The sequence below is a fragment of the Bombina bombina genome, chromosome 7 (assembly GCF_027579735.1).
Source record: "Bombina bombina isolate aBomBom1 chromosome 7, aBomBom1.pri, whole genome shotgun sequence".
NCBI lineage: Eukaryota > Metazoa > Chordata > Amphibia > Anura > Bombinatoridae > Bombina > Bombina bombina.
In genome coordinates this window covers 57,155,507-57,168,847 of record NC_069505.1, presented here as the reverse complement: position 1 = coordinate 57,168,847, position 13,341 = coordinate 57,155,507, and the positions used below count along the sequence as shown (strand labels likewise).

At 42.9% G+C, this 13,341-nt stretch overlaps 1 protein-coding gene across 3 annotated transcripts in view; it reads left to right on the top strand.

Annotated features, from left to right (window-relative positions):
• The window catches only part of ATG2A (autophagy related 2A), a 514,214-nt gene that overhangs the window by 120,425 nt on the left and 380,448 nt on the right, over positions 1-13,341 (top strand). For all 3 annotated transcript variants that reach the window (XM_053720124.1, XM_053720123.1, XM_053720125.1), the window contains exon 7: positions 7,062-7,158. In XM_053720124.1, coding sequence (XP_053576099.1) covers positions 7,062-7,158 — 97 coding nt within the window. The remainder of the gene's footprint in view (positions 1-7,061; positions 7,159-13,341) is intronic.

The following is a 13,341-nucleotide window of genomic DNA, read 5'->3' as shown; positions in this document are numbered from 1 at the left end:
AGAAGAAACTCCTTGTTCATTATGTTTAAAAGCCATGGTGGAACCCCCTCTTAGAATGTGTACCAAATGTACTGATTTCATTTTAGGCAATAAAGATCATTTTCTGTCTTTTAAAATTTTTTTATCACCAGAGGAATCTGACAAGGGGGAAGTTATGCTGACTAACTTTCCCCACGTGTCAGACCCTTTGACTCCCGCTTAAGGGACTCACGCTCAAATGGCGCCAAGTACATCTAGGGCGCCCATAGCGTTTACTTTACAAGACATGGCGACAGTCATGGATAATACACTGTCAGCGGTATTAGCCAGACTACCTGAACTTAGAGGTAAGCGAGATAGCTCTGGGGTGAGACAAAATGCAGAGCATACTGACGCTTTAAGAACCATGTCTGATACTGCCTCACAATATGCAGAAGCTGAGGAAAGAGAGCTTCAGTCAGTGGGTGATGTTAATGACTCAGGAAGATACCTGATTCTAATATTTCTACATTTAAATTTAAGCTTGTACACCTCCGCGTGTTGCTTAGGGAGGTTTTAGCTGCTCTGAATGACTGTGATTCCATTGCAGTGCCAGAGAAATTGTGTAGACTGGATAAATACTTGCAGTGCCGGTGTGTACTGATGTTTTTCCAATACCTAAAAGGTTTACAAAAATTATTAATAAGGAATGGAATAGACCAGGTGTGCCATTCTCTTCCCCTCCTATTTTTAGAAAAATGTTTCCAATAGACGCCACCACACGGGACTTATGGCAGACAGTCCCTAAGGTGGAGGGAGCAGTTTCTACTCTAGCAAAGCGTACTACTATCCCTGTCGAGGACAGTTGTGCTTTTTTAGATACAATGGATAAAAAATTAGAAGGTTACCTTAAGAAAATATTTATTCAACAAGGTTTTATCCTACAGCCCCTTGCATGCATTGCCCCTGTCACTGCTGCTGCGGCGTACTGGTTTGAGTCTCTGGAAGAGGCTTTACAGGTAGCGACTCCATTGGATGACATACTTGACAAACTTAGAGCACTTAAGCTAGCCAATTCTTTTATTTCTGATGCCATTGTTCATTTGACTAAACTAACGGCTAAGAATTCTGGTTTTGCTATACAGGCGCGCAGAGCGCTATGGCTTAAATCTTGGACAGCTGATGTGACTTCAAAATCTAAGCTACTTAACACTCCCTTCAAGGGGCAGACTCTATTCGGGCCTGGTTTGAAGGAGATTATTGCTGATATCACTGGAGGAAAAGGTCATGCCCTTCCTCAGGACAGGTCCAAATCTAGGGCCAAACAGTCTAATTTTCGTGCCTTTCAAAACTTCAAGGCAGGTGCGGCATCAACTTCCTCTAATAATAAACAAGAGGGAACTTTTGCTCAATCTAAGACGGTCTGGAGACCAAACCAGACCTGGAAAAAAGGTAAGCAGGTCAAAAAAGCCTGCTGCTGCCTCTAAGACAGCATGAAGGAACGGCCCCCTATCCGGTAACGGATCTAGTAGGGGGCAGACTTTCACTCTTCGACCAGGCGTGGGCAAGAGATGTTCAGGATCCCTGGGCGTTGGAAATTATATCCCAGGGATATCTTCTGGACTTCAAAGCTTCCCCCCCAAAAGGGAGATTTCACCTTTCACAATTATCTGCACACCAGATAAAGAGAGAGGCATTCTTACACTGTGTACGAGACCTCCTAGTTATGGGAGTGAACAGCAACAGGGTTTTTACTCAAATCTGTTTGTGGTTCTCAAAAAAGAGGGAACCTTCAGACCAATTTTGGATCTAAAGATCTTAAACAAATTCCTCAAAGTTCCGTCGTTCAAGATGGAAACTATTCGTACCATCCTACCACTGATCCAGGAGGGTCAATATATGACTACAGTGGATCTAAAGGATGCTTATCTTCACATTCCAATACACAAAGATCATCATCGGTTTCTCAGGTTTGCCTTTCAAGACAGGCATTACCAGTTGTAGCTCTTCCCTTTGGATTAGCTACAGCCCAAAGAATCTTTACAAAGTTTCTAGGATCGCTTATAGCGGTCCTAAGGCCACGGGGCATAGCAGTAGCCCCTTATTTAGACAACATCCTGATACAGGCGTCAAACTTCCAAATTGCCAAGTCTCATACGGACGTAGTACTGGCATTTATGAGGTCGCATGGGTGGAAAGTGAACGAAGAAAAGAGTTCTCTATCCCCACTCACAAGAGTTTCCTTTCTAGGGACTCTGATAGATTCTATAGAAATGAAAATTCACCTGACTGAGTCCAGGTTATCAAAGCTTCTAAATTCCTGCCGGGTTCTTCATTCCATTCCGCGCCCTTCGGTGGCTCAGTGTATGGAAGTAATCGGCTTAATGGTAGCGGCAATGGACATAGTGCCGTTTGAACGCTTACATCTCAGACCGCTGCAACTATGCATGCTCAGTCAGTGGAGCGGGGATTACACAGATTTGTCCCCTCAACTGAATCTGGACCAAGAGACCAGGGATTCTTTTCCCTGGTAGCTATCTCGGGTCCATCTGTCCAAAGGTATGACCTTTCGCTGGCCAGATTGGACAATTGTAACAACAAATGCCAGCCTTCTAGGTTGGGGTGCAGTCTGGAACTCCCTGAAGGCTCAGGGATCGTGGACTCAGGAGGAGTCTCTCCTTCCAATAAATATTCTGGAACTAAGAGCGATATTCGAGGCTCTTCAGGCTTGGCCTCAGTTAGCAACTCTGAGGTACATCAGGTTTCAGTCGGACAACATCACGACTGTAGCTTACATCAACCATCAAGGGGGAACAAGAAGTTCCCTAGAGATGTTAGAAGTTCAAAAATAATTCACTGGGCAGAGATTCACTCTTGCCACCTATCAGCTATCCATATCCCAGGTGTAGAGCACTGGGAGGCGGATTTTACTAAGTCGTCAGACTTTTCATCCGGGAGAGTGGGAACTCCATCCGGGAGAGTGGGAACTCCATCCGGAGGTATTTGCACAGCTGATTCATCGTTGGGGCAAACCAGAACTGGATCTCATGGCGTCTCGCCAGAACGCCAAGCTTCCGTGTTACGGATCCAGGTCCAGGGATCCCAAGGCGACACTGATAGATGCTCTTGCAGCGCCCTGGTCTTTCAACCTGGCTTATGTGTTTCCACCGTTTCCTCTGCCCCCTCGACTGATTGCCAAGATCAAGCAGGAGAAAGCATCGGTGATTCTGATAGCACCTGCGTGGCCACGCAGGACCTGGTTTGCAGATCTAGTGGACATGTCATCCTTTCCACCATGGTCTCTGCCTCTGAGACAGGACCTTCTACTTCAGGGTCCTTCCAACCATCCAAATCTAATTTCTCTGCGGCTGACTGCCTAGAGATTGAACGCTTGATTTTATCAAAGCGTGGCTTCTCCGAGTCAGTTATTGATACCTTAATACGGGCACGAAAGCCTGTCACCAGGAAAATTTACCATAAGGTATGGCGTAGATATCTTTATTGGTGTGAATCCAAGGGTTACTCATGGAGTAAGGTCAGGATTCCTAGGATATTATCTTTTCTCCAAGAAGGTTTGGAAAAAGGATGGTCAGCTAGTTAAGCGTCTGGCAGATGTTCCAGACGTTCAGGCATTTTGTCAGGCTTTAGTTAGAATCAAGCCTGTGTTTAAACCGGTTGCTCCACCATGGAGCTTAAACTTGGTTCTTAAGGTTCTTCAAGAAGTTCCGTTTGAACCTCTTCATTCCATAGATATCAAACTTTTATCTTGAAAAGTCCTTTTTTGGTAGCTATTTCCTCGGCTCGTAGAGTCTCCGAGTTATCTGCCTTACAATGTGATTCTCCTTATCTGATTTTTCATACGGATAAGGTAGTCCTGCGTACCAAATCTGGGTTTTTACCTAAGGTGGTATCTAACAAGAATATCAATCAAGAGATTGTTGTTCCATCCTTGTGTTTCACAATCTGGACGTGGTCCGTGCTTTAAAGTTTTTACTTACAAGCTACTAAAGATTTTCGTCAAACATCTGCTTGGTTTGTTGTCTTCTCTGGACAGAGGAGATATCAAAAGGCTTCGGCAACCTCTCCTTCTTTTTGGCTAAGAAGCTTAATCCGCTTAGCCTATGAGACTGCTGGACAGCAGCCTCCTGAAAGGATTACAGCTCATTCCACTAGAGCTGTGGCTTCCACTTGGGCCTTTAAAAATGAGGCTTCTTTTGAACAGATTTGCAAGGCGGCGACTTGGTCTTCGCTTCATACTTTTCAAAATTTTGCAAATTTGATACTTTTGCTTCTTCGGAGGCTATATTTGGGAGAAAGGTTTTACAGGCAGTGTTTCCTTCCATTTAAGTTCCTGCCTTGTCCCTCCCTTCATCTGTGTACTTTAGCTTTGGTATTGGTATCCCACAAGTAATGTATGATCCGTGGACTGGATACACCTTACAACAGAAAACACAATTTATACTTACCTGATAAATTTATTTCTCTTGTGGTGTATCCAGTCCACGGCCCGCCCTGTCATTTTAAGGCAGGTAATTTTTAAATTTAAACTACAGTAACCACTGCACCCTATGGTTCCTCCTTTCTCGGCTTGTTTTCGGTCGAATGACTGGCTATGACAGTTAGGGGAGGAGCTATATTGCAGCTCTGCTGTGGGTTTCCTCTTGCAACTTCCTGTTGGGAATGAGAATATCCCACAAGTAATGGATGATCCGTGGACTGGATACACCACAAGAGAAATAAATTTATCAGGTAAGCATAAATTGTGTTTTTATTCTGAAGTTTCTATTTGTAACACTCAGTTTGTGGATTGTATTTTAAATATAGGGGTGGGGGTTGTTCTGATTAGTCGATTAATCGAAAAAATAATCGGCCGATTAATCGATTATGAAAATAATCGTTAGCTGCAGCCCTACTGATTTACCTAATCCTGTTTTTAGGCAGTAAGTTTGGTTTTGCTTTTCTGGTCATTATAGTAAAACAATGACAAGGTCTAATCTGTTAGAGTACTATTGGCCCTACAATACTGTGTGTTTAACGTCTTCAAAGGGTTAAATGCACAGAAGAGATACGCTTGGGTAGAACTCAGCTGGTCTCAAGCAGAAAATGCTTCTGATTCAATCAGCAGTGCTAGTCGCACGACTCACATGGTTGTATTCCTACTGTGTATTTAACCACTTTGCAGGGATTAAAGGGACATTAAACACTAAATAAACGCTAAATAGAATGATGCATTCAAAGAAACTATTAGTCTGAGAATAAAATGTAGATGGATTTTTTAAAGTTTCATTAGCCGTTTAAATATTGGCAAAATAAGTGTAAAGTTTTAGTGTCTATAAACAATGGGAGCTGCCATGTTGTAACTTAGGTTACCTTCTCTGCTGTGGCCAATTAGGGACAGTTATAAATAGGTCACTAGAGTGTGCAGCCAATGGCTGTGTGGTATATAACGGTGTTCTGCACTTCCATTTCTAACAGGAACTGAAAAGCTCACAATTTCAGAATAGAAGTAAAGGAAAAGGGGACAAAATAAATAATAAAAGTAAATTGCATTTTTATATATATATATATATATATATATATATATATATATATATATATATATATATATATATATATATGATTTATCATTTTTAAGTAACCATCTCGTTTAATGTCCCTTTAAACACACACTATAGTCTAGGGTTGATAGTATTAAAATGACAAGCTCTTATGGTTTCAGACGTCATTTTCTGTCTTTAATGGCCCTTTAAGTTATAAGGAACATTGATAGCAGGTTCATAAGCGTATACACAAATGGCTTAAATCTAAAAAACATTCAAAGTTCTCATAGTTTACGTGTGCTTGAATTTTACAAGGAAGGTTCATGGTTTCAGCACCCATAGCCCTGTCACTGCAGCCAAGAAGTTAGATCCATTTTTTTATTTATTATTCGCTTTTTTTACAAAATGACAAACAAATATTAGTTGCTTAATTGTATATGTTCTTATTCAAATGCAAATATATTTAGCAGTACTGTACAATTTTTCTTCGCTTTTAATGTATTTTCGGTTATTCGTTTTACTTGCTGGAGTGTAACCTGTTTACAAATAGCTTATGCCATTCGAAATCGCTGCTTTTGTCTGTTGAAACTGACGCCTCTAATGAAACCTCCTTCAATACAGCACTATTGTTGTAGAAAGACTTTGTAAACAAGAGGCAGCAATAGAAAACTACCTTCCAGTGGGAGGGAGAGCCCAGTCCATTTGAAAGGTTATTCCTGCAGTTGGGTTGAATACTATGCGCCCTTATTAAAAGTACACTCCCCTCACTGAAATGTTAAGAGTTTGTTCCTAAATAAAAAAGTATTTGGTATGAATATTTAGTCTTCTTTCAGTTTTGCTTAGGTCCACCAATACAAAGAGGCAAAAAAAGTTATCATTTCTATTAGAGGGACATGAAACTTTTTCGTTCATGATTCAGAAAGAGCATATTATTTTAAACAACGTTCTAACTGACTTCTATTATCACATTTTGTTTGTTCTCATGGTGTGTTTTGTTGAAAAGCGTGCACGTGCCTGAGACTCTCTATGGCAGCAGTTTTGCAAGAATGCTATCCATTTGCAAACAGCGCTAGTTTCCTGCCATATATTGCTCCAGACGCCTACCTAGGTATCTCTTAAAGATGAATATGGGAACAAAGCAAATTTGATAATAGAAATAAATTGGAAGCTTTTTTTTAAATTGTATGCCGTGTCTTAACGACAGAATCATATTTTGGAGTTTTATATTTAACAGAGTTCTAAAGCTAGCGGTTTCCGTGATTTTAATGTTTGAACAAAAACTTTACCTCTGGCATTAATGTTTGTAGGTTTTATTCATACCCTACACAATATAATGCTGCTTAGAGCATAGTGCACTATATAATGATCAATATCTACACGTAGGGCCCCTTAGAGGTGGCGGAGACTGTAAGAAGCAGCGGTCTCAGCAGGCTCGTATGCTGCTTCATACATGGAGCCTATAGTTTTTTGGTGTCTGACTACCATATTTTAGATTTTATGTCTCAGTACATCATTAGTTGCAAACAATATGCTGACACTGACCATCTGTTCCTTTCTTTACAGCTGGAGATAGATGGGAAGATCGGCTCATTACACATGTTTCTAACCCCACAGCAGATCGGCAATCTGCAGCAACTCATGGATGCCTTAAGTATTTCAGGTGAGGACTCTGTAGGAACCGCGTGTTTCTTAAAGTGATGGTAAACTATCCCTATTTTAAAAAACAGATCTGAAATGTTAGTGATATTTTAGATCGAGTTTAATACTTCAGTTGTAATGAAGATGAAATGTAACTTAGTTTTTAAAATAGATATGAAATTTAGATACCCCGCGCTCCGCTGCCCACTTCAAAAGTCAATTTCCATCTTAATAGGAGGGGAGTCCACTGCTTCATTCATTACTTGTGGGAATTAAGAACCTGGCCATCAGGAGGAGGCAAAGACACCCCAGCCAAAGGCTTAAATACCTCCCCCACTCCCCTCATCCCCCAGTCATTCTTTGCCTTTCCAAGAAGGTTGGCAGATAAGTGTCGGAAGATTCAGAGTAGTCTCTTATGGAGGGCAGTACTCTTCGAAATAGGACTGGAGTTTTAAGTAACCTTGTCAGCCTCTCAGTGAGAGCATTGATAAATGTTAGAGTCCAGAGATGCAGGGAGAGTCTTTCTGCGAACCCATCCCGACTCAGATTAACAGCTCCATAAGCAATCAGCGTTGACAAGTTTCGCTGCCTGCTTTCTGCTCTCAAGTCCATGTCAGGAGTGATGCTACTACCCTATCACACTTAAAAGGCCGTGTTCCTGTTCCACGGCATTGATTCTGGTAAGATCATTACGTTTATATATATATATATATATATATATATATATATATATATATATGAAAGAAGACAGGGTCACAGTGTAACTTCCTCTTTCCCGACCTGCGTTCAGAGTCGAAGCTGTTTCTCGTAGTCCGGGTCATAGGAGGTGGTGAGTGCCCCCCCGGCCATTGGGATATAAGGGTGCCATTTAACTTTTATCAAGTCCGTAATAAAGGCTCAAGCTATGGGTATGGAGGACTCTGATATGTTAGAGGATACGCCCTCTTTATCTAAACCGATTAACTGTGTATATTGTGAGGAGGTTCCAGTTGAACCGCCTACTCAACTCTGTTCCACATGCTTTGATGATATTGCTATACAGGGAGTGCAGAATTATTAGGCAAATGAGTATTTTGACCACATCATCCTCTTTATGCATGTTATCTTACTCCAAGCTGTATAGGCTCGAAAGCCTACTACCAATTAAGCATATTAGGTGATGTGCATCTCTGTAATGAGAAGGGGTGTGGTCTAATGACATCAACACCTTATATCAGGTGTGCATAATTATTAGGCAACTTCCTTTCCTTTGGCAAAATGGGTCAAAAGAAGGACTTGACAGGCTCAGAAAAGTCAAAAATAGTGAGATATCTTGCAGAGGGATGCAGCACTCTTAAAATTGCAAAGCTTCTGAAGCGTGATCATCGAACAATCAAGCGTTTCATTCAAAATAGTCAACAGTGTCGCAAGAAGCGTGTGGAAAAACCAAGGCACAAAATAACTGCCCATGAACTGAGAAAAGTCAAGCGTGCAGCTGCCAAGATGCCACTTGCCACCAGTTTGGCCATATTTCAGAGCTGCAACATCACTGGAGTGCCCAAAAGCACAAGGTGTGCAATACTCAGAGACATGGCCAAGGTAAGAAAGGCTGAAAGACGACCACCACTGAACAAGACACACAAGCTGAAACGTCAAGACTGGGCCAAGAAATATCTCAAGACTGATTTTTCAAAGGTTTTATGGACTGATGAAATGAGAGTGAGTCTTGATGGGCCAGATGGATGGGCCCGTGGCTGGATTGGTAAAGGGCAGAGAGCTCCAGTCTGACTCAGACGCCAGCAAGGTGGAGGTGGAGTACTGGTTTGGGCTGGTATCATCAAAGATGAGCTTGTGGGGCCTTTTCGGGTTAAGGATGGAGTCAAGCTCAACTCCCAGTCCTACTGCCAGTTTCTGGAAGACACCTTCTTCAAGCAGTGGTACAGGAAGAAGTCTGCATCCTTCAAGAAAAACATGATTTTCATGCAGGACAATGCTCCATCACACGCGTCCAAGTACTCCACAGCGTGGCTGGCAAGAAAGGGTATAAAAGAAGAAAATCTAATGACATGGCCTCCTTGTTCACCTGATCTGAACCCCATTGAGAACCTGTGGTCCATCATCAAATGTGAGATTTACAAGGAGGGAAAACAGTACACCTCTCTGAACAGTGTCTGGGAGGCTGTGGTTGCTGCTGCACGCAATGTTGATGGTGAACAGATCAAAACACTGACAGAATCCATGGATGGCAGGCTTTTGAGTGCCCTTGCAAAGAAAGGTGGCTATATTGGTCATTGATTTGTTTTTGTTTTGTTTTTGAATGTCAGAAATGTATATTTGTGAATGTTGAGATGTTATATTGGTTTCACTGGTAAAAATTAATAATTGAAATGGGTATATATTTGTTTTTTGTTAAGTTGCCTAATAATTATGCACAGTAATAGTCACCTGCACACACACATATCCCCCTAAAATAGCTATAACTAAAAACAAACTAAAAACTACTTCCAAAACTATTCAGCTTTGATATTAATGAGTTTTTTGGGTTCATTGAGAACATGGTTGTTGTTCAATAATAAAATTAATCCTCAAAAATACAACTTGCCTAATAATTCTGCACTCTCTGTATCTAATAAGAATAGAATATTTAGTATGACTGAGCCGTCCACCTCGGAGAGTTTTCCACCACGCGAGGTGCGTTCCCTGCACTCATCTCCGATTACACAAGCAGTTCCCCAGGGCACTACTAATCCTCCTGCGGGAGGGGCCCTTTGGCTGCCTGACTTCGCCGATCAGTTACAGACAGCGGATTCTGTGGCCATTAATGCGATGCCTTGCCCTACTAAGCGCAAGCGGAAGGTTCGGCACTGCTATCCGTCTCAGGGGTCTTCGACTCCGCTGGATGTCTCAGATTATCCGCTGAGGAGGAGAACTCCGACTTGTTGGAGGATGTCGCTTCTGGGTGGAATCAGCTACTTTTAGGCCTCCATCCACGGAGGAACCAGATTTTAAAGGGACACTGAACCCAAATTTTTTCTTTCGTGATTCAGATAGAGCATGAAATTTTAAGAAACTTTCTAATTTACTCCAATTATAAAATTTTCTTCACTCTCTTGGTATCTTTATTTGAAATGCAAGAATGTAAGTTTAGATGCCGGCCCATTTTTGGTGGACAACCTGGGCTGTTCTTGCTGATTGGTGGCTAAATTCATCCACCAATAAAAAAGTGTTTCAAGTCATATCCGCCCAGAGGCAGGTTCCTCCTGTCAAACATATCTTCAAAACCAGAGAAGAGAGATGCCTTCCTGGGGTGTGTGAGGGATCTCTCATCTCTCGGAGAGGTCTGGGGTATTATTCAAATCTTTTCATGGTCCCAAAGAAGGAGGGCATGTTTCGTCCAATTCTGGACCTAAAGACCCCAATTAAGTTTTTGTCAGTTCCATCGTTCAAAATGGAGACGATCAGGTCAATTTTGCCCCTGGTTCAAGAGGGACAATTCATGACTATAGACCTAAAGGACGCTTACCTTCACGTTCCAATCCACAAAGATCATGTCAGGTTTCTAAGATTCTCCTTCCTGGACAGACACTTCCAGTTTGTGACCCTTCCCTTTGGTATGGCGACTGCCCCAAAAGTCTTTACAAAGGTTCTGGTTGCTCTACTCATGGTAGCGAGAGCCAGAGGGATTGCTGTGGCACCTTATCTGGACGATATCCTGGTCCAGGCAGGAAACTGAAGGTTCGGCACTGCTATCCGTCTCAGGGGTCTTCGACTCCGCTGGATGTCTCAGATAGATTATCTGCTGAGGAGGACAACTCCGACTTATCGGAGGATGTCGCTTCTGGGTTGGAATCGGCTACTTTTAGGCCTCCGTCCGCGGAGGAACCAGATTTAAAGGGACACTGAACCCAAATTTTTTCTTTCGTGATTCAGATAGAGCATGAAATTTTAAGCAACTTTCTAATTTACTCCTATTATAAAATTTTCTTCACTCTCTTGGTATCTTTATTTGAAATGCAAGAATGTTAGTTTAGATGCCGGCCCATTTTTGGTGAACAACCTGGGTTGTTCTTGCTGATTGGTGGATAAATTCATCCACCAATAAAAAAGTGCTGTTTAGAGTGCTGAACCAAAAAAGCCTAGATGCCCGATGCCTTCTTTTTCCAATAAAGATAGCAAGAGAACAAAGAAAAATTGATAATAGGAGTAAATTAGAAAGTTGTTTAAAATTGCATGCTCTATTCGAATCATGAAATAAAAAAATTGGGTTCAGTGTCCTTTTAAGTTTAAAATGGAGCATTTGTGCTTCCTGCTGAAAGAGGTGCTTGCTATGCTGGAGGTTCCGGAACCGAAACTACCGGAGGAACCTTCGATCCCTAAACTTGATAGGGTGTATGAGGACAGGGTAGTGCCTTTGGGCCTTCCCGGTTCCCATCAAGATGGCTAATATTATTAAGAATGAATGGGAGAAACTTGGCTTGTCCTTTTCCCCTCCTCTTCTTTTAAAAAGCTATTCCCTGTTCTGGATTCACAGCTTGAGCTGTGGGGTACCATCCCTAAGGTGGATGGTGCTATCTCCACGCTCGCTAAGAGAACGACTATTCCGCTTGAGGATAGCTCAATAAAAAGATGGAGTCCATGTTGCGGAAGATGTTCCAACTCACGGGTTCGTTTTCAACCTGCGACGGCGGTCGATGCAGTGTCAGGTGCGGCTACCTACTGGTGTGACGCTCTGACAGCGATGGTCGAGGTGGAGACTCCCCTCGATGAGATTCAGAAACTAATTAAGGCCTTAAGGGTAGCTCATTGGTTAATTTGTGATGCTAACATGCAGATAATTCGCCCGAATGCTAAGACATCAGGTTTTTCTGTTTTAGCCCGCAGGGCTTTATGGTTAAAGTCGTGGTCTGCGGACATGACTTCCAAGTCTTGTTTACTTTCCGTTCCGTTCAAGGGGAAAGTTTTGTTTGGCCCGGGCCTGGATTCCATTATGTCTATGGTCACGGGTGGCAAGGGTGCCTTCTTGCCTCAGGATAAGAAGACTAAACCTATGGGGTCTACTTTTCGTCCCTTTCGTGCGGACAAGTCTCAGTGCCAGCAGCCTGCCGCAAAGTCTGAACGGTCCAAGGGATCTTGAAAGTCAGCTTATTCTTGGAACATGTCCAAGCAGAACAAGAAGCCCTCCGAGTCAAAGTCGGCATGAAGGGGCGGCCCCCGATCCATCCTCGGATCTTGCTGAGGTCTGTAGAAGAGACGTTATAAACCCTTGGGTTCTGGAGGTCGTAGCCCAGGGTTACAGGATAGGATTCAAGTCATATCCGCCCAGAGGCAAGTTCCTCCTGTCAAACATATCTTCAAAACCAGAGAAGAGAGACGCCTTCCTAGGGTGTGTGAGGGATCTCCCATATCTCGGAGTAATCGTCCCAGTCCCTCCGGCAGAAAGAGGTCTGGGTATTATTCAAACCTTTTCGTGATCCAAAAGAAGGAGGGCATGTTTTGTCCAATTCTGGACCTAAAGACCCCAATTAAGTTTTTGTCAGTTCCATCGTTCAAAATGGAGACGATCAGGTCAATTTTGCCCCTGGTTCAAGGGGGACAATTCATGACTATAGACCTAAAGGACGCTTACCTTCACGTTCCAATCCACAAAGATCAAGTCAGGTTTCTAAGATTCGCCTTCCTGGACTGGCACTTCCAGTTTGTGGCCCTTCCGTTTGTATGGCGACTGCCCCAAAAGTCTTTACAAAGGTTCTGGGAGCTCTACTCGTGGTAGCGAGAGCCAGAGGGATTGCTGTGGCACCTTATCTGGATGATATCCTGGTCCAGGCTCCGTCCTATAGTCTTGCGGAGGATTACTCAAGGTCTCTCCTCCTTCTCCTTCGATCCCACGGGTGGAAGATAAACAAAGGCAAGAGTTCCTTGATCCCCAGCAACAGGGTGGAATTCCTGGGTACAATAATAGCTTCTTCAGTCATGAAGATATTCTTGACAGATCAGAGACGTTGCAAGCTAGCGTCCAACTGTCTATCTCTCCAGACATCCTCAAGGACATCCTGTAGCCAGGTGCATGGAGGTGATAGGGCTCATGGTATCCAGCATAGACGTCATTCCATTCGCCAAGTTCCATCTCAGACCTCTTCAGCTGTGCATGTTGAGACAATGGAATGGTGATCATTCAGATCTGTCTCAAAAGATATCTCTTGACAGACCGGTGAGGGAGTCCCTATCT